At 40.3% G+C, this 21,335-nt stretch overlaps 2 protein-coding genes across 4 annotated transcripts in view; one reads left to right on the top strand and one right to left on the bottom strand.

Moving 5' to 3' along the window:
- The window catches only part of TMEM164 (transmembrane protein 164), a 31,292-nt gene extending 28,601 nt beyond the window's left edge, over positions 1 to 2,691 (top strand). For both annotated transcript variants that reach the window (XM_054289614.1, XM_054289613.1), the window contains exons 6-7: positions 1,087 to 1,187; positions 1,596 to 2,691. In XM_054289614.1, coding sequence (XP_054145589.1) covers positions 1,087 to 1,187; positions 1,596 to 1,802 — 308 coding nt within the window. In that variant the 3' untranslated portion in view covers positions 1,803 to 2,691. The remainder of the gene's footprint in view (positions 1 to 1,086; positions 1,188 to 1,595) is intronic.
- A 7,444-nt stretch (positions 2,692 to 10,135) lies between these two features.
- The window catches only part of AMMECR1 (AMMECR nuclear protein 1), a 95,969-nt gene continuing 84,769 nt past the window's right edge, over positions 10,136 to 21,335 (bottom strand). For both annotated transcript variants that reach the window (XM_054289740.1, XM_054289741.1), the window contains 3 exons: positions 18,224 to 18,314; positions 16,484 to 16,580; positions 10,136 to 13,348 (listed from right to left, as the gene is read on the bottom strand). In XM_054289740.1, the coding sequence (XP_054145715.1) occupies positions 13,234 to 13,348; positions 16,484 to 16,580; positions 18,224 to 18,314 (303 nt within the window). In that variant the 3' untranslated portion in view covers positions 10,136 to 13,233. The remainder of the gene's footprint in view (positions 13,349 to 16,483; positions 16,581 to 18,223; positions 18,315 to 21,335) is intronic.

Below are 21,335 nucleotides of genomic sequence, written 5' to 3'. Positions count from 1 at the left end.
TGGATACATGTTCCAGTATTTAATAATATCTAATGGATCAGAGAGCAGATAAAGGCAGATAAAAATTGCCAGTGTATTTTTATAATCCTCTGAAACTCTTACAGCAGCCAAACAGCGTGACATTGTGCACCTTTCCTTCGTGTTCTGAGGCTGTTATTAAAGTCATAAGGAAAATAATATTTTCCCACATAGCTTACAGTGCAATTTTCATGTCTGCTAGTAAGAGTCTAGAGAACTCTGTAAACTGGTTTTGTTCTTACCATATGAAATTTGAATATTTGATTCCCAAGATAGTCTTGTATCTATGAGTACTTTTATTAAATCTGATTCCCTTGGTACATTCTAGATCAGGGAACATAGTGTTTTGTCAGTAAAGCCTGGTTTTGAGAGGGTTGGAATAATAGAGAAAGGTTGGAATAATATATCTGCTACTTCATTTCAAGGGAAAAAGTATTTTACAGTATCTGTGATATCTACTGATTATAAAACTGTTTGTAGTGTATATCTGAAAATATCCCCACAGCAGCTTTCATTTAAAAGCACAGCCTGTCATTAAGGGATTGACCACCTGATACAGCTTTTCTGTTCCTTGGCACTATTGGTGCAAGTTCCTTTTCAATAGTTGTTAACCATAAAATTAGGAAATGACAATTAAGCTGTGCTCTAATGAAGGCTGTGCAGGACCTGCTGCTGCCTAAGTCTGTGCATGCTGAAATCATAATCCCTGCAAGAAGCAGGTGTTTAAGTATAAATAACCTGATTTTTAAAAAGATTTATTGTACACCATTATTGCATTTATTACTTCTGTGGTAGAAGGAAGAATGAAATAAAAATCATTGATGGTGAAAAATAGATTTAGTGAGGTAACATATTGTGCATCTCACTGCTGGCAAGGAGGAGGGAAGAAGCTGATCAGGATGCTTCAGGTAAGAAATAAAGCTCTCAGATATTAATTACTCTAATGGTATTGAGGAGGTTATCAGCTCAAGGCAGATGTCCTGCCATGCAGGAGAGAGAGGATTATGCATTGGGAGTGTGGTGGGCACAGCAGTGCAGTGACCATGAATGTTTTCCTTTCTCTCCAAGGTATCTACACCCCTGAACCGCTCTGCAATTTCTGGTGGGCTCTTTTATCCACGGGGTTCATGTTTGTGTATCATTTTAGCATCCTGCAGATCCTGGGACTGGTAAGTAAAGCCAGGTTAATAAATGGATAGTCTGCAAGTACATTCAGAGTAAAAACACTGAGTAGTTTGAGTGTGCAGATCTACATGGATAAGACTACTTGCATGCAAATTTTTTGATATGGCTGCTTGTATGCAAATTGCATGATATGAGCATTTGTATCTTATATCTTGCAAGTACTAATAAAATAGTTCATAGATTGGTTATGTACCTGCATAAATCCATTTATTAAATACACAATGGAATTGGGATCTGCTTTTTTTCTGAAAGCTGCCCTACTTGTGTTGAGCAAATGTGTCACTTGAACATTTTTGATTATTTTGGTAATTTTCTAAATTTTCACTGTTTTTAGGTCAATCAGTGCAAGATAAAAATATTCTTAATTGATAAATTTATTGTTGCTTCCTCAGGTAACAGAGGTGAATTTGAACAACATGCTGTGCCCAGCCATCTCAGATCCTTTTTATGGGCCCTGGTACCGAATCTGGGCATCTGGACATCAGACTGTCATGACCATGACTCATGGGAAGCTCATAATCCTGCTGTTTCACAGTGCTGTCCCCACCCTCAAATGGAGCATGGACTTGCTTGGACTCCCAGCTAAGAAAATAGACTGAAATGTCTCCCCACAGAGCAGTTCATACAGGAAGCAGAGATATACTGGAAAACAAGGAGGGGGGGATGAGAGGACAATGTCTTTCTACTTCTTCCCCCAGTTTTTTGCCTCAAAAACACCTCTGTAATGAAGTGAGGTTTTTTTACCTGCTATTTCTCACTGCCTATTGCCAATGGCAAAATTAGTGGCCTTATTTTGGGGAAGGTTCATGTTTTATACATTTTGTATAGATTACAGTAGAATCTTGCTAAGCCACCATTTAAAATTAGGCCAGGACCTGTCCACATTCCAGCAGAGAGAGTGGCAGTGCTACCTCATTTTGACTCATTTTCCATTAAAGAATTGTACACTTCTAGGGCAGGAAATAATGCTGAATTGTAGCACTCCACTGGTGTGAACCAACAAGCTGGACTGCATCTCCTGGCTTAACTCTTAAAGCTTGAATGTTCCAAAATGGTCACAGGAAATCATGCACACAATCTTCCAATCAGAAGTGCAAAACAGTGAGCTTCTACTGTATTTTCTTAAAGCTGGTTGAAAATGTTGGGGAACAATAACTCATTAAAAATACTAATCAACTACTTAATTTCTAAGCTGCAGTGGGTAAGTACCTATCTAGTGAAGTCTCATCATGATGCTTTGGAGATGCTTTTATTTTGGCAAGGGGAAAAAAAAATGTTGAAATAATTTCAAAAGACCATGTTATGTATAGGCCATGATAAGATATTGCATCCACTGTTCTGTCCTGACTTAGAACAAAATGGGTTTTTTTCACTTACCTTATACTGGAGAAGGAGTGGAGATACCAAGTCCAATGTAAACATCAGGGTTTTTTTTTATATTTAGTAGCTTTTGAAACATTCCTGCTTTGTCTGTGCTGATCTTCACTGACCAGATCATGTGTATTGATTTTAAAATACAGGTATAAAAAGGAATGTCAGATCAGTGCAGGCCTCTACTGCAAAGGGCATGTTCCACTTTAGTAGCATGGCCCATCAATGTCTTTTGGAGAACCGGATGGGCAGAATGATCAACTCTGCTCAAATTTTGCAGGAGGAGCAACCATTGGGCAGAAAGAGAGAAAATCCTGACTGTGTTCTTCCAGAATTCTGAGTCCATTGTGCAGACTGTTGTGTTTCAGGACTGCAGATTTTTCTTGTACAGAAGTTTGGGGGAATTTATAGATTAATTGTGTTGTCAAAGCTGTGATTTTTAAGATAAACCAAAACCATCATACCTCCTCCAGCTGGATCACCTGAAGGTATGTGCTGAAGTTAAGGTACAGATATTTATACCTCAGGAAGCAAAAGTAAGTTGACTTTTTTTTTCTTAAGAAAGCAAAAAATTATTTTGTGAGGGAACAAATGGCTACTTCAAATATTTTTACTCCATGTGATTGAAAAAAGTTCACCTCAATCAGAAATACATTGTCCCATATTCTGATTTACAAATTGATTTCTGGCATTTTCCATGCCTTGCTGTGTGTATATATAAGAATATACTGTATGCTCACAACTTGAGAACATGCAGCATGTACCTAAACTGTCCCTCAGGCATATACAGCTGGTGTTAGTATTACAATAGAAGGACTTTAAACAAATTTTGCAAATACTACTTAGCATTATTATTTGCTTTATTTGCTTAACTCATGGTTTATGGGTTTTTGTTTTAATTGCCTTTTTTTTTTTTTACAATCTTCCCTTTCTTTTTCCTGCCAGGATATTGTAGTTACTGGAAACACTTCTCTAAGTAGGAGCCTTTTCTGTTTTCCTTTTTTAAACTATAGCATTTCCTATCTGTAATCATCTGCTTCAGGGCATTCCAAACAAGTACAAAGCAGCTGCTGTTTGCCACCATTGACTGCCTCTGGTCAATTAAAACTGCAGGAGCATTTAAATGAGCTCAGGTGTCTCACCCAGTGCAGGCTCTGTGCTTGGAAAGCAGAATTTGCAAGCTCTTCTGGTTGACTTAAAATTCAGTAGCAGGAATGTGAGCAGAGCTGCCAGGGCCATCCCTGGGCAGTGCAAAGGGATTCCTGGTGCAGAGCTGCTGGGAGTGCTTGCCCCTGCCCTCCCTCCCTGGGCCCACCTGTGCTTTTCCCTCTTATGCTGCTCCGGTTGTTTTGAGTCACACAGAAATTCCAGCTGTAATTTCACCACATGGGGTTTGCTGCTGGAGCTGCTCATCAGAGCCAGTGGGGCTTGGACTGTCCTTCTAAACCTCGTGTGGGCACGTTCTGGAGCTTGTTGAATCTTTTGTACCAATTTAAGCTGAGAAAATGTCTCGCTGAACAAAGCAAAAAAGTAGAGAGGTAACCAACTCCTGCTCTCAGTAAGGATTTTAGAAGTACTGGAGCTGCAGTGAAGGAATCAAATGGTGCAGCTGGAGTCAGGTGGGAAGGCAGGCAGTCCAACCTTCACCTTTTGAATATAAGCTGTTGCTTATTTGTTGTTGTGCACTATCAGTGAGGCTGGCTGAGTTAGAACAGAATCATTTAGGTTGGAGAAAACCTGTGAGTTCATCAAACCAAGCATTAACCCAGCACTGCTGAGCCCACCATTTACCCTTATCCCCAGGTGCCACACCTACACATCTTTTAAACCCCTCCAGGGTTGGGGACTCCACTGCAGCCTGTTCAAGGCTTGATAACCCTTCTGGGGAAGAAATTTTTCACAAAGTCCAATTTAAACCTTCCCTGGTGCCACTCGAGGCTGTTTCCTCTTGTCATGTTGCTTATTTCCTGGCACAAGAGGCTGACCCCCACCCTCCCTTCAGGCAGTTGCAGAGTGACAGGTCCACCCTGAGCCTCCTTTTCCCCAGGCTAAAGCCTCAGCCATTCCTTAGATGTGTGCTCCAGACCCTTCCCCAGCTCCAATGCTTTGCTTTGGGTGTGCTCCAGAGCCTCAGTGTCTTTCCTGTAGTGGCAGGCCCAAAACTTACAATTATTCCCTGCTTCCCCATGCCCTTCTTTGAAGGCTTTTAGAACTTTATGTAGATTTATGATGACCCAGCACTCAAAACTGCATCAGTGTAGCTGAGACAGGCTCCACAGAAGGGGAAGGACAGGTCAGAATGGGAGCAGAAAAGGGAAAAACTTCTGAAGCAATTGTGGAACTTCACATCCTTCATTCCTCACCTATCTCTGGTATCTGCTGGGAATATGCATTAGCCAGAGCTTGCCATATGTGCAGGAAATGGGAAAGCAGAGTGCTTCATCTCTATAGCACTTATTTGTTGTTTTCCCTGGCACAGGCTGATTCTTCTTTTCCCTGAATGGTTTATTTTATAGGCAGTTACATTATACAGATTTCTTTGGTTGCTTTATGCCTATTTATGCTGGAAATGAAAGCAAAAGTGTAATGCTGTTCTTGGGAGGCAATTGCATTCTCTCCTGGGGAGTTACACACTCAGTCCATGTCAAGATAACTTGAAGCTGTTGCCCAGTGCCTGGTGATGAGGTTTTACAGTGCTGCAGTGCAGTGCAATTGAAAGGGCTGTCCTGGGGCTCCTGTCACACGTGCCCAGATGTGTCATGGCACTGGGAACTTCAGCAGCTGAAGTTCAGTGTAAAATCTCACCCCAGAGCAACTTCATTTGCTGGCCAGAATACTCCAAAAAATTCTTGTGCAGTGCCACTGCCTGGCCTTCAGAGATGCTGCTATGGGTGAAGGGTCTGAACAGAGCCCTCCAACTGTTGGTATTGTAGGCATTTCAAAAGAAACAAACTCATTGCTCCAGCTGCCACTGGCTGCATTTCCCTCCAAGTGTACCCATGAATGCAGCATTATTTTGTATAATAAACCTGTTTACTGATGGGTTTGTTAATGCAGCATTGCAGTAAGTAGCTCTCCAAACCAGTAACATTTCTGCCCCCACCACCTCCTGCCATGGCTGCAGCTGTCCAGGATCCCAGACACTGTACAGTGCCTGAGCTGGATCTGTTTGTTCAACTTCCTCTTTTAAGCACCAAAGAAGAATTTGCTTTGTTTCTTTTGAGAGGTGCTAACAAATAGCTCTTGCCCATGTGTTTGTACATTGATGAAAAGCCACAGTCTATGAACACACACCTGGAGCTGGTTTTGGTTCAGCTTCTTAGTTCTGATGCTGCCCTAAGCTAAACTTATGTGTGCTTGAAGAAAAGTCAGTCCATTTGCAGTCCAGTCAAACCTTGAGGTCAGAGAGTACCTAAGAGTAGGTTTCTGTTTCTGGCCACAGAGTTTTGATATTCTTGTATATTTGAGATAATTTTATAAAGTTCAATTGTATTTTTCAGAAATGGCTATTTGCAACTGTTAACTGACTGTACTTCTATGTCCTAAGTCTTGCATCTAAACCAGAAGCATTTGTTTTGAATTTGTTTTCTATCCATAGCTTATGGAAAATAGAGTTGTGGTGTTTTCTTCAGTGTGACAATTGTTTCACTCTAGGTGGATCGTTAGCAATTAAATTCATCCTTACAGTTAACAAAGCTCTGAAAAAGCCAAAACCCAGGAAAAGGGTACATGTCAGCCCTGGTGGGAGGTTTCTGCAGGCAGGCAGGTCAGCTTGGTGTTTTCAGTTCTACAGTGACAGGACTCATAACAAATCTGTTGATTTTTGTGACCTTGTACTTCAAGTGATATTGCTGTAAATTTCTCTTGCAGCTGCTGGTGTAACTTAGTCAAAGCCAAGCTGTTTTATAAATAATTTTATTTTTATTCAGGGTCAATTTTGTACTTTTAAAAACTCTTTCTGCATTTCCTGAGTCATTATCCCAATGCTGCAGAGGACACAGCAGGCAGAGCAGTGAGCACACCCCACTGTCCCTGACCATCCTGTGCCAGGGGCTGGGCTGGAGCACCAGGGGCCTGCAGGGCTTTCCCCACACTCCAGTCCCAGCATGGCATCATCCAGGCACAGAAGGGGTTGGAAAGGGCAAGGATGGATGTGGATGGGCTCAACTGCCACATATGCTGTTAGGTCTGAATAATTTGTAAGTGTTATAAATTTTGTAAACTTTTTAATGTGCTTAACTTTGGTTATGAGGTAACATTTACAAATGAGGGGTAATTTGTGTACTTGTTTTTGTATTTTGCTCTGGTGGGCTTTTTTTGTTGTTGTGCCCTAAGTCCAGATCATTGGGCAAATAGTTGTTAAACCTTGAAATTAAAACAAATAAATGCATTTTACGGGATACTGGATAGTTTTGTTATCATTCTAGTTGTGCCATGGCTGAGTCTGTCTTGCTTAGGATTTTGTATAACTAGGTAAGAATCACAGAGGCACATTAATATTAGCTCCTTATAAATCAGGTAAGAAGATGGAGGCTCCTGTCTGAAACAATCTGATGTTGTCTGCCTTGCACACAGCAGTTCCTGGGAACACAGTGGGTACTGGGATTTCTGGAATCCTAAGCAGTTCAGTCTGACTTTTGCCTGTTACCTGTCAGTCAAGAGCAGTTTACTGGCAGAGCTCATTGCAGGCTATAAATCCTTTAATCACTGTTTAAATAGGACCTGTCCTTGTCTTTCAGGTGCAGAGCTCAGGGAGCTGTTGCAGCCCAAGGATCCTTTTTCCAGGCTTCCTCACTGTTCCTACCCCAGCCTGGGCAACGTCCTGTAATTCCCATTTCACAGCACTTTAGCAGAAGATGTGAAAACATATACAGAAGTTTTCAGCTCACACCTTTGTTCAGAAAGCTGCTGTGGGACTGCACTCAGCCTCACATCACAGGATGGCAAAGCAGTTATAATGTATTTTGCAAATGCTTCTGGCTGCAATAAACATGATTACAGCATAGTTAAATGTATTCTTGTGACCCAGTACATCTCAGACAAGCAGGTTATTGCCTTGTGTTCAGTTCTTGGCAAATACTGTTCTTGGAAAAAAAACATACTGGATGTGCCCACCCTGTGTTATTATATATCCATTGCAGAGGATTCAATTTTTCATGTGGCTGGGGAAAAGAATCAATTTTCCAGCTTAATTTCTCTGGAAGAGTACAAAGACTGAGGAAACAGCTTAAGTAGAAATCCAGTGTGGAGTGCTGTATGGCAGCCTGAGTTGAACCAAGCAAGCAATTTCCCATTGCAGGCACTGCTGATTACTGTCAGCAGCCCTCTGTAACTAATTGGAAATCAGCCTTTTATTGTTTAATACCAACAAATATGTAAGAATAAGTGAGTTTCTACATCTGCTACTGGCTTGGTTTGATTTTTACAGCATGGGAACTGGAGAGCTAAAGCAGTGAGAAAAGTGGAAACTTATTGTAGGAAGTGGTAATTAGCTCTGCCTTTCAATGGCCTTGGGGTTTTAGACTAGGTTTAGTGTAGGTTTTACACTGAATTTTACCAAATCTGTGAGCCAAGCTTCCATCACTGGTTTAGTATTTACCCAGGCAGGTTTCCTTTCAGATGTTTGTTACTCTCCTAAATCACAGTTTCAGAGCACGTGAAGGAATGGCTGCATCAAGACTTCAACATCCAAAGGTTACATGGATTCTATTGCTCTGCTTTCAAAGGCACTACAGCTACAGCCAGCAAGGCTTTTAATAGAGCATGAGGCAAACAAAAGCCCTTCCAAACTCAGAGCTGAGTTCCAGGGAGATGGAATGCTTTGTCTCAGGAATTATCCTACCGGGGAAATATGCTCCCTCTACCTCAGACTCAGTAGAAAGTGTCTCAGTGCACCAAGAATTTGGCTGAGGGACCAAAGTTCTCCAACTCAGTTTTGGCACCAGCTGTGCTGTTGCTTTGACAGAGGTTCTTCAACACACACTGGCACAAGGTTCTGTTGAACAGTCTGGCTGTTGAGGGGTACCAGTGCTGTGTTGCTGACACCAGTATAGTTGGTTCTGCAAAGAAGTTTTGCTTCAAAAGCATTTCTGCTTCACAGGAGGGAGCTCAGGCCTGGGCAGAATTCCATGTGTAAAGTTAGACAAGAAGTAAAAAACTGAACTGGCAATTGATATAAATACTGCTGAATATACTGATAAATAACTGATGTAGCTGATATAAATGGTGATTTCACTGGGAGTGTTTAGTGCACGTACCTTTCTCCAGTTTGTTCCTACAGCAGACAAGACAGGAAAATACTTCTAACACACCATTAGCCTTTGACATTAACACCAGGTACAAATGCTTCAATAAAAACACTGACCAAGCAACACACTTAAGCAGAGAAACATAAAAAGAAATGGTGATTCTTTTTCCTTATTTTATTGGGTAAATGATTTAAAAGGTAATAACAATAGTGTTAAAACTACTACAATATCTTTCCACAGCCATATCTCACAGACCCACAGATAACCTTCTAGCATTTTTTTTTCTTTTTCCTCATTTTTCTCTTTTTAAGCCGTACTTATATTAAAATGCCCATTTCAACAGTTTCTTCACACTAATAGCAATTAAATGTGGAAGGAAGAAGGATCTAGTTATAAAGGAAGGGGGTTCAGGTAATCTGTGATATTACTGTAATCAATTGAGTTGCTAAGGAGGGAAGGAAAAGACTGAGGCCTTACAAGCTACTCCAGGTAGCTCTAAGCCCACTGTGTATCACCATGGCATTGAAGATAACTCAAGATGCTGGTGAACAATTTAAAGTAAGTTTGTTTTTTTTTTTGTAACATATAAAACACTAAAATAACTTAGAAACTAGATCCAAATATCTTGAAAAGAATCAACTTTGATATATAAAAACAGTCATAAGTTGTTACAAAAGTTTCAAACAAAAGTTTGTTTTCTCAGTGCGTTTATGTACCAGCGCAATTACTGAGTCCAGAGCAAAGAAAGAGGTTTTTCTTTTTTATTTTTTTTCTTTAACAGTAATAAAAAATGAGGAAAACATATCTTTGTATATAAAGAATCATTGCTGGTCTTAAGAATAAATGTAACCAGAAACCCTTAAATCTGAGAGGCACACTTTGGGTTTCTCTTTTTTTTTTTTTAACTTTTTTTTTTTTAACATAAAATGAAAGTCACCAGTTTATTTAAATGGAGGAGATACTCAGACTCCCCAAATAAACTTAATTCAATTAACATCACTAGCAAAAATCAGTTAGAAACTGTACAAAAATAAAAAAGTTAACACATTTAATCCTGCAGGGATTTTGTAAGGACTGGAAGGCAGGCTTTAGGAGCAGCATTTGGGCATGGCTGGAGGCTTCTTTGGTTCGATCTAACACACGTAAGAGATGTAACCTACTCCAGACAACAGTTTTAAAAACCCGCACAGTTGAGACAAGTAGAGGTCCATATACAAACTCCAGGTGTGCCAGGGCTGTGCCCACCTTGGTTCCAGAGCGGGGCTGAGGTCAGGACCGGAGCGTCCCCCCCTGCCGGAGCAGCAGCCGCCGCGGTGGCAGCGGGGAGGACACTTGAAGCATCACCGAGTAACAGCTTCGTGTCAAGTCTATGGTTTGGTTGTCTAACTCAGTTTACAGAACAGAGTTTTTAGGAACATTAGGCAAGAGAATGAAAAAAACCCCAAAAAAACCCAACAATCTCTTCAATGGAATAAGGCAAACTGAGTAGTGCTCATTAAAAAAAAAAAAAAAAAATCAGCATTTCAACTTAACAAACAGTGAAATAAGCTACTTGGTTGTACCTTAATTTCTATAAAGTACCCCAAATGAAAAACAAATCTGTAGCTAACCCCAACAATGCAGCTAAAAGCTACTAAATGTAACTAGGAGGGAATGACATTTGTGAGAGCAGTTGCTGATTAGCTTTAAGCAAACAGACCTGTGCTGTGCCAGTGCATGTCACAGTGAGCTGCACGTTTGGTACAAAGAATCCCACAATTACAGAGAAACAATCTGCAGCAGTTCAGCACAATGTGCTGAGGAGGTAGGTGCCCTAGAAACACTGTAGGTAGACTGATTATTCCAATCTTAAAAAAAAAAAAAATCATACAATCTGATTGACCACAGACTCTGTAACAGTTTTTAAATTAGTGATACAAAACTCTGGTCCAGTAGGGTCTGGCATGAGCTCGGTTCAAAAGCACACCTTTACAGTTTGTATAACACCCTTAACTATATTTTTAAGCAACAGCTACTAAGAGATAGACAAAAATGCATTGTGCATTATGCTGTATACAAAAAGGAGACAAAACTATCCTTTTCTCCCCCAAGCCATGGTGGGAAGTATTGCTGACCTTGTCCTTAAAATCCTGCAGGATTGTTTATTCATCAGTATATCATTATTACACTGGTAAGAAATTCTGTATAACATCTGCATATATCGAAGATTTCTTAAAAAATCTGATATGATTTTAGATCCGCATGACCAGTCACGTGACCTTCTTGAGGTTGATTAGCACCTTTCAATACATATATATTTTTATATATAATAGATCTTTTTAAAAAACTTCTAACAATGAGCTCATGCAGAAGCACGAGCGAGCTGTAACGAGATGACAGATAAAGATGGGGTTGGATGACTTTTTTTCGCAGCAGAATGATTCAGTTTGTGCTCAGGTTCCCTATAAGGGCAAGAAAAAAAACCAACACAACTCTATCAGGTAGCCACTTGTTCACATTTCCACTTGAAGACTAATTCATCTAAAAGTGTTCCCCAAGTAGAAACAAGACAACAGTATCATCCAAAATAGCCTCTGTATAAACATTTACTCATTTTTGCAGCTTCTGGCTGGCATCTCTTGGCTCCTGAAATTTCAGGCCCTCTGCTTAAAAATTAAGGCATCGCAACTGAAAGTGGTAATATTTGGACATAAATGCTGTGGATGAAGGAATACCAAAGACCTTCTACAAGAACCTCCATAGAAATTAAGTGGCAGACCTAACCTCACATAAGGGATGAGCATAATTTATCCTTATCCGACTTTGAAACCCTATTGAAACACTTTTACAGTTAATCCAATTTTTTTTTAAACTGAATTTTATCTATTTGATTTTTATATATCTATGTATTTACAAACATTCATTATTCAAAGTAACTGGAATTTCTGCTTACTGTGGTTTACTCACTCAGATTAGGAAGGTCTTTTCTGTAACAGGCAGCCTGTGCTGCAACAGGCAGCAGTGGGAGTTCTGCAGGCACAGGAGGAAGCAGTGAGCTCCTGCCATCAACTGGCCTTGCAAACAGACCACACATACCTTTTAACTAAATCCTATTTTTACAGCAGGAAAAAGTTCCAATCGATTTTCTTTCTTCTACCGTGTGGAGGGGGATCAGAATTATTACACAGTACTTACAGCTCTCAAGCACTATTCCTGCAATAGATGAAAACATGTAACATTATGGCATACTTGTCCTGGCTCTCTCACAAGTTTTTTTCTTTTATTAAGCAAAAGTTAACTTGATCCAACTATTCAAGACTTGATAAAATTCAGTAAGTTCAAAAGCAGATGAAGAACAGAACAGGGATTTCTCTTTTCCAAAATAAGTTTGCTAATAAAAATAAAAAAAAGTAAATCTCACTTTAAAGAGAAAAAAAGTGTCCAAAACCCTGATGCCAGAGCACCCTCAACAGGGTTTGCTAAAATGTCTGAAGTATATGTTTTCTATGAATTTTATATATAAGTATATAATTATGTTATAGTCAAAGGCACTAAAATCTAAATTCATTTCCTTCCTAATACGACATCTGCTACTCACCAATCTGTTTTTAGGACACAAATGTCACTCCTAATTTGAGTCATCACAAAGGCATCGTCTCATTACGAATGCATTCTCGTGACTACTCCTGACAGGCCTGGGCTGCCTGTGATTCCCAGCACAGGATGGGACACAAAAGGGTCCTGGGTTGGATTGTGCCCAAATCATTTAGGCCACTTGATTCTGAAAATGCTGCCATGTTAACATCACCTCTCGCTGTACATGAGTCGCTTCTCTTCATCCCAAAAAAGCATTTTGCATGTCAGCCTTGGTGCTCCGGCTGTTTGTGCTGGATCTGGAGATCCTGTATAGAGCTACATGGAATCTTTACTGTGAAGGTGAGATATTGTACACACAACGTCATTAAGAATGTTATGAAAATGCAATTCATTGTCTACTTCAATACCTGAATCTGATATGTTTCATTCCCTATCACACCCATTAATGCAAAAGCCATGAATGCCTTCTTGCTAAGCAAAGCATCCCTAACTTCAATCCTTAAACTCTTCCTTCCATCCACAGTTACAGAAAGCCTTGATTGATATAATTCAATGTTAATGAAGTAGAAATTTAAATTTTCATAAAAAATCCAAGGGTATATGCTGCAAAAAAATCTGCAGTGAATCAATAAGAAAAAGGTATGGGATCTTTGTAGTAATGCAGTTTTCCCTCCCGTTGCCACGATGAGCTGAACCAACCAAGGAGCCTCAACATGGCAACGGAAACTATCATCATAAAATGGTACAGTAATAGAGATAGCTAGACCAAGAAGGGGCAGGGTCTCCTGGGAAGAGGTCTGCAGAGAGGTCCAGTGACTGGTCATGCGGCTCAGTGTCAGGAATAATGGTTGTATGGTGGAAGGGGGTGCCCAATACCATTCTGGAAGTGATGATGCTGACGATGGGCAAGGTACTCTGTGTAGCTCATCGTCATCTTCTCACTGCGGTACCTGGCAAAGAGCAGAGAGCCAGTTCAGGAACTGTTACCAGGAAGCTGCAAGTAGCACCAGAAATGCTGCACTGCTGCTTTGTTTAGTGGTAAGAGCTCTGTACTTCTGATGCTGGGATTAAGACTGACTTCAGCTGCACAAGGGAACTGCCACAAATGCCAGGGTCATTTCCTGAATCATGTGACAAATCACAATGTAATTGCTTATGAAAAAATACTTTAAGCAAACAGAATTGTTAAAAATGGTTGGCTACTATGCTGGTTGAGCTAGAGGGAATAGAGGATGTACTGTAGCTTCAGCCAACCCTCTACAAAAATATAGTAGGAAAAAACATAAACAAGCACTATAGATTTTTGGGCTGTTTTTAAACAATCAGTATCGACTGTCTGCCAAATTCTGCTTTTAAAATTATCCCAGCTACATTAAATATAGTTACATTCTTTTTAGACTAGAACCACAGAATATCTCCAGTTGGAAGGGACCCATCATGAACAGCGAGTCCAACTCCCTGCTCCTCACGCAACTACCTAAAACTAAACCATATGGTGAAAAGCATTGTTCAGACACCCCTGGCCTCAACAGGCTGGATGCCATGACCCTGGACAGCTTGTTCCAGTGCCTGACCACCTTCTCAGTAAAGAATATTTCCCTAATGTCCAGCCTGAACTTCCCCTGAGGCAGCTTCATTCCTTCCCTCACATTCTATTGCTAGTCACCTGAAAGAGGAGATAAGCAGCTCTGTTCCACTGCCCCCTCAAGGAACCTGTAGACCCCAGTGAGATCTTTCTCAGCCCTCTCCAAACTGACCAAAACATATTCAGCTACTCCTCCTGAGTCTTGCCCTTGAGGCCTTTCACCATTGCTGGTCACTTTCATCACACCCTAAAGCTGATGTCCTCACAGAGAGGCACCAAAATAATTTTACCGGGCACTGACGTGAGACCAGCAGGCATGTAATAACAAGGACCTCCCTTCTCCCAAATGGAACATCATCTGCCAGCTCCCACTCCACTGGGACCTCTCCTGCCTCCCAAGTCAGTTGAGAAATAATGGAGAATGGGCCCACAAGAACACTGCCCAACTCCTGGTAACTAAAAGCAGAATCCAGGTCCTGACAACAACAAATATTCTGAATGCAGTGTTGTCTGTGTATATATATTCTGCATCAGTATTGTCTGACAGTGAGGAACACAAGGCACCAGTGGCTGCTGGGCCTTGCAGAGAAAGCAGCAGCTCCTCTGGAATCTGTGGATGGTACATGGCACCAGTGAATGGAACTCCCCCCATGGGACACAAGGAGGGGCTCTGCAGGTGACAGTGACAGACATCAGGGGCACTGCACAGCCCCTGCACAGCTCTGCATCCCCAGCTGCTGAGCTCTGCATTCCAGACCCCTCTGACTGCTCTGAGTGCCTCTGTGCCACTGTTCAACTCTCTTTCAAACCATGGCCCAGAACTGCTGGGTGTGAACCTGAAGGGAGTGACAGACTCAGGATCAGCCTAAAGCTTTCTTCACACACAAGATGTTTACTTTAATTCAGAAGACTTGAAAAAGAAGTTAAAGACCCTTATTCACTCCTCCAGTAGACATTTTCATGTATGACAATAAATTATTAAAATGAGGTTCTACAACAGGTTGTCTAATGCTGGAAAACAATTAGTATTTTAATAATGCTGTCTAATCTGTCAGCAGTTATCTGAGATTTTAAGCAAGTAAAGCAGTCAAAAAACCCCTTTTTCTGATATGTTGAAAGAAATTATGGTTTGCTCATTTCACTTATCAGGCAATTGACTGTAGTAGCAGTTTCATTGTTGTGAACTTAATTACACTAAACATAAGGCTTTTTGTGGGGTTTTTTGGGAGGAGTGGGGTGAACTTTAGGTGTTTTTTGTTTGGTTTTGTGTTCCATGCCATCGCTCCAAGCAAAATCATGCAGCAGGAAGAAAACGTGTGCTATACAGAATTTTTGTTTAATGAAAAAATATGCTCCTTATTTGCTGAGGTGCACAGAAATGATCCATTGCATTATTACTCTTGCCCTCAGCTATCTCCAGATACACTTTTTGAAAATAAGATAACAAGGTGTACAGCTGGAATGAATTAAAAGGAGACTGGGGCTCTGCACTTGGAAATTCAGCTGGCTTCTGTAAATCCTTCCTCCCTACTTTAACCTTCAGAATAAAATGTTTCCATTACTTAGAGCTACTCCACAGTAGTTAGGTTCCTATAAGAATCCAGAATTCCAAACATTCATTGAGACCCAAAATTTTTATCTCCTTGAAGAAGACAAATGGTCAAAATTTCCTTATAACCTAAGATTTTAAAAAATCCTATTTCTCCATGCATGACTAAATAACGAGTTCAGCAGTCATTTTACACTGCAGGCTTATAGAAATAAATAGCTTTAAACCATTCCTACAGACATTCATACAGACTCCTCTACCCTCCACAACCTAAGGACAATATTATGGGCAGAGTTTTTGCTGCTAATTCTGAAATACCTTGGCTGCCACACACTAAGGGGCCCTCAAGAACCTCAAGAAAAACCAAACTAAACTGGTATGAAATAAAATATTAAAGTCTTGTCCCCACTCCTGGGAATACCCTGACACAGTTTCACTAGAACACTGGCTGTGGAAGCAGTGCATGGCTTGCATGTCTCACACCTCAGGATTAGGGAAACCTGCACTGCACAGGACATAACCCAGAGGTTTCTCTGAGGATGCAGAGCTCTGAGGGGCCTCCATGGCAATGCAGCAGCAGCCCCACCATGCACCATCTGCCCAAACAAATCCAACAAGAGCAAGTAATCCCTGTTAACCACAGCTCTGAACACCCACCACAGCCAGAAATCCCTCTGTGAGAAGGCAGAGCTAAACCAGCTGTGAACATGCAGAGTTATCAGCCCAGATCTGCAGGAACTGACAGGCCATGGTACTGAACAGGCAGCCCTCACTCCTGCTTAGGGGATTCACTCATCCCTGTGCAGAGCCTCTTCTAAGCCTGCACTGCTCTTGGGGAACAAAGGAACCATGAATGTCACATCCAGGGGAGTTCACCATTACATCTGCAGGAGCACTTACCAGGAAGGAGCATTACAAGAACAGGGCTGTGTGTGGTATCCCAGTGCATACCTGGTTAGCTTTATTGTTTTCCTGAATTCATTAGTAATTGGAGCTTTGTAGCCTCCTTTCCTCAACAAGGAATCTATGGTTTGAATGTGGTCCCATCCTGTTGAATTTCACAGTAGCACAAATTAGTGAGAAATGAAGCAATAGGAAGAGATATTGCAAAAGCACAGTACAGTGTGTGGTGCTGTTGGGGGTGCAAGGGCTCTGCTGGCATCTGGGATAAACCAAAACATTCTTCCCTACTTCAGGACAGCTGAAGGAAATACCACATTCAGGATTTCTTTACACACACAGCTCACTCTACAAACAACATATATTTCTCATCTCATAGCTGAAATACATTAAAAGTGAACCTACTCTACCCAAATGTCCTAAAATGGGTGTGTGATACAAAACAAAAAAACTTTTCCAAAGCATTCTGGTATGATCATGTATCACAGCCACTTCTGACGTTATAAATGGTTATAACAATATGGAAAACTAAACTTATGTATAATATTTAAAATAATAATTAGTTGAACATGTGAAGAGAACTTGAAATCAGACTTCTTCATAAACATCACCTTACTTTACAGAGATATGGCTGACTTTAGAACAACTATATATTATAGGTGTCTAGATAATGCAAGAAGCAATGGATTTAAAATACAGATTCATTACTGTGCTCAATAAAATCTTCATGCTATCCCAAACCTCCTATTTATTTAAAAGACTCTCATATTATAAATAGCTGTTAGACATATTATTTCCTAAAGACACAATAATTAGTCACACTGTTACATTAAAAAACCTGCAAAAAACACAGTAGAATTGAGCACATACAAAATTCAAATAAGTAGTTCTGGAGATTTTAAAGAATCAGATTGCAATTCATGGTCTACTAAAACTACTCATAAATTTAGACACATTTCCTCCACAATTCCTGAATTTTAAAAAAAGCTTAGAATACTCCTAGACTTTTATGAGACTATCTGGAAACAGAATTATCAATTAAAAAGAATTCTTGGTAAAGGTATCAGCTGAACTCTTTGTAGATAAACTTATATATAAAAAGGTAAAAAAAAAGCAGCAGAAATACAAACTATAAACAATTGAGACACACTATCAACCTTGGAAATAAAAAAAAAGGGAGTGTTCAGAGTCAGAAAAAGACCGTTCAACAAAATCTACTCTAGTTTTTTAAATTCACAAACTTAAGTCTGTGCCTCTCTTAAAAGGACTTTTAACAACATTCTTTTGTACTTCCATATTGAAAATACTTTCCTTCCATCCATTAAAAACCCTGGGAAGTCAGTGTTTGTAACATGAATTAGCAGAAAGTACCTAACTGAAAAACAACTTGATCATCAGGAATTCAGGAATAAATAATGATTAAGATAACTGCCCAGCCATCCCAATGCTAAACAGAGCTTCTGCATCTCCCTCATATCCCAGCCTAGCAGCCACACAAAAATTGGCAGCTTTTAACAGCTGTTGGCCTGACTGACTGCACTGTACCATTCCTCCACATTTTATTTCTCTACAGCTCCATGCATTTATGACTGGCTCAAAAATCAGCTACAGTTTACTGAAGCCCACTAGGAGACTGACACAGGCATGTAATTGGCATTTCATATACGAGTCTTCTTACAATTAAACACTGCTCCATCATGTCACATCAGTGCAAGGTCAAACACTGCATTTTAGATTTACAGGAATGTTAAACTCTTCACCAGATCATAGGAAATAAAGTGCAACAATGACCTTGCTCCTTGGCAACCTCGGGCAGGTAGGTGGCCGTGCGCTTTGATCCTTTCTCGTTGATGAACTCTATTCTAATGCCATGCACACCCACCTGCAAGAGATTGGCACCCATTAGTACATCACACAGAGACAGCCTGGGAACTGGCATGGTGAAACCCAGAACAGTGGTTAACAGCATTTCACAGAGTTTCAAGGAGGAGGCCCTGCAGCGGGTGGCTTGCTTTGGAGAGGTGTTCACTTACTGCCATGAAAGCTCAGCAGCAGCACAGGTACACAGGATGTTCCTCTGCTCCTCACCACAGAGCTTCATTCCTGGGCTGGAGGAAATCCAGCTGAGGAGCTAAAGTTGTTCTGTCTCCTCTGACACTGTCACCATTGTTGTTGCTGATAAAATCACCTGGTCACCAGCTATAATCTGCAGGCAAAATAGCTGCCAAATCTAATGGGGCTTCAATTAAGAGCATTAATTTTGTTCAAAGCAGCAACTGAACAATCAAAGATTTGTCACACTATGGACTCGAGCCTGGAGCCATCAAAATTTTACCTCATGTATGAGGAGGAAATGGAAATATTACAAAGTACCCAGCCTCAAACTCCTGTTTCTGACCTACTAAGAACTGCAAGGTGACAAAATGACAGCACAGAAACCAGTATTACTAATACCAAAGAGTTGGATGCAGATAAAAATCAAAATGCCAAAAATATTGGGAGAAAAAGAACCAAGAGGCTGGGCACATTTCCAGGGCATTGTTTAAGGCCCCTGTTTTCAGGTTACAGTAATTCTGTGGAGAGTACCTGCACTGGGATCAGGCCATAAAAGATATTCCATTGCCAGAAGGTTTTCAGCTGCTTTTGAATTCTGTGCACAAACACAAAGCATTATTAGATGGACATTTTTATGCCCACATAACCAAGATGTTATTTCCATTTGAATCTCAACGCTGCATGTGAAAATGAGTCAATGTTTTAAAAGGATATCACGTTGTTTGGTGTGGCACATCCTTGAGGACACAAGTTTAATTGAAAAATGCTGTAAAATTTTATCCAGTAACAATTTACTTACTTTATCATAACTGCAGGGAAGTCAAAAACCAAACAAGGAATATTTACAAAGCTCTACCACTTCTTCAATTAACATATTTGCTTATATTAAGACTTTGATTTTTAAACTTTTCACTCTTTATATATGATATGAGCAGGGGAAATGGGAGGAAGAGTCCCTTGTAGTTGGCCATGGCCATAACCATTCTTCCCTATGAATCTAACACTGTTCATAAATAGGAAAAATGTAACTTTGTGACTAACAAATTTAATTCACTGCAACTTTTAACATATTATTTCATTACCAAACATTCCTAAACCCCAACTTTCATTACATTGATTTGTATAATCACCAGAGAGATTAAATCTGTTTACTCAGAAGATACAATTATAAGCCCAAAGGCCTGAAAGTAAAATGAAATTGTTAGAAGCTGAAAACAGCCTACAGAGTTAATGCCCAAACCAGTAAGTTTCTGCAGCTGGTGATTTTGTAACTGTGTAAGATTAAATATTTCCAGGGTTTGCACACCTTTAAATCCTGCAGAATATAAGATTCTAAATGCTACACAATGCTTTGCATAATAACCAGGAGCACTTAGTGATGCATTGAAGTATGATGCAACATTCAAGTTGCATCAATGCTCTGGATGGTTCCCATTAACCAATTTAATGGACTTTTAGGCCCATGTCTGTAGAAAAAGGGATGTACAGCAGGGGAGAATTTCATAGCATCCTGTGGAGCATGAATTCCAACTGTGTAGCTGGGCAGGACAAACAGCTTTTCATTGTTCAATTCCAGCTAGCAGGCTTGAGTTAAATAAATGGAAGCCACACACAAAGTAAAAATGATCCACACTAAGACTGGCATGGGCACAGTGTGGAATTTATTTTCCTCAAGAGACTGGTGTTCAACTGATGCAAACTTTTGTGAGATTTCCCAAAATAGCCCTCTCCAAGATGGGAGGTAGGGGCTGGGTCTGTGGACGGCATTAGCTGCCCTGCTACCAGGACCAGCAAACACCTTCCTACACAGCCTCAGGTCTGCTGCTCAGACTAAAAATACTGATGCACTACAGGCAGCATTCTGCAGAACAGCAGCAGCTGTCTGTGAAGTTTAGAAAAACAAACCAATCTTGTGCAGACAGAGCTGGAGTTCTGCCTCACCTATTACCATTCATTAGGGAAACAAATGCCTACAGGTACCTCTGCAGCTGAAAAGGGACCACACAATTGCTGCTTCAGCCTCCCACGTGGATAGGAACCTATTTAAATTGTTGCTATTGGGAGAGGAAAGCAAGATAAGGAGAGAGACAGGCAAAAAACAATCCCTGACAACAGAAATATTTCTATGGAGTTTTAGAGCATGAAATACTGTGTTCTATCTGATCAGTTGTGTAAGTGGCCAGAGGCCATCTAAAATTAGGTTCTGTGACAATATCAATTAAATTAATAGATCTTTCATTACATCTAAGGATTGCATTAAACTACATTATTTTACTTCTGAAATTACCTTTACAAAACTTAAGACTTTGTTGTGTATTTAAACACATTCATATTCATTTATACACATTATTCTTTACTCCCATACACCTTGGGATAAGAGAAAACATGTACATGTCATATTTATTGTTTTGCCAGGTGCCAAAGGCACTAGCCAGATTACTGCCCACAATACCTCTCTCTTTATATATCTAAGAAAAAATGGTTCCAAAGCCTCCTCTGACAGCAAAGCTGAAGCACCTCTCCTGATGGACTGTTCTGCCCCAAGGCTCCAAAAACAGTTGATTAATTTGTTCCTTTTGGACTGACTCTCCAACCACACTGAGAGGAAGAAATAACATTATTCTCATTAGACTGTCCATGGGGAATTTGGATAAGCACCTCAACATCAGGCCTTGTTGACATTTCAGTTTCTGTGGACTCCTCTGTGGAGTAAATTATCATCCAAATAATGGTTCTGCTCGCTTATATCTACTGCACTGAAATCTGTAAGCTATTTGCATGCAATCACCACTAATTAGTTTAAGATTAATTAATTGTAAACCAGTTGTTCAGAAATACATTAAAGCAG

The sequence above is a fragment of the Melozone crissalis genome, unplaced genomic scaffold (genome assembly GCF_028551555.1).
Source record: "Melozone crissalis strain CALT ecotype California unplaced genomic scaffold, PUWL_Pcris_2 ptg000068l_1, whole genome shotgun sequence".
Lineage (NCBI taxonomy): Eukaryota > Metazoa > Chordata > Aves > Passeriformes > Passerellidae > Melozone > Melozone crissalis.
This window is presented reverse-complemented; position numbering and strand designations above follow the sequence as displayed.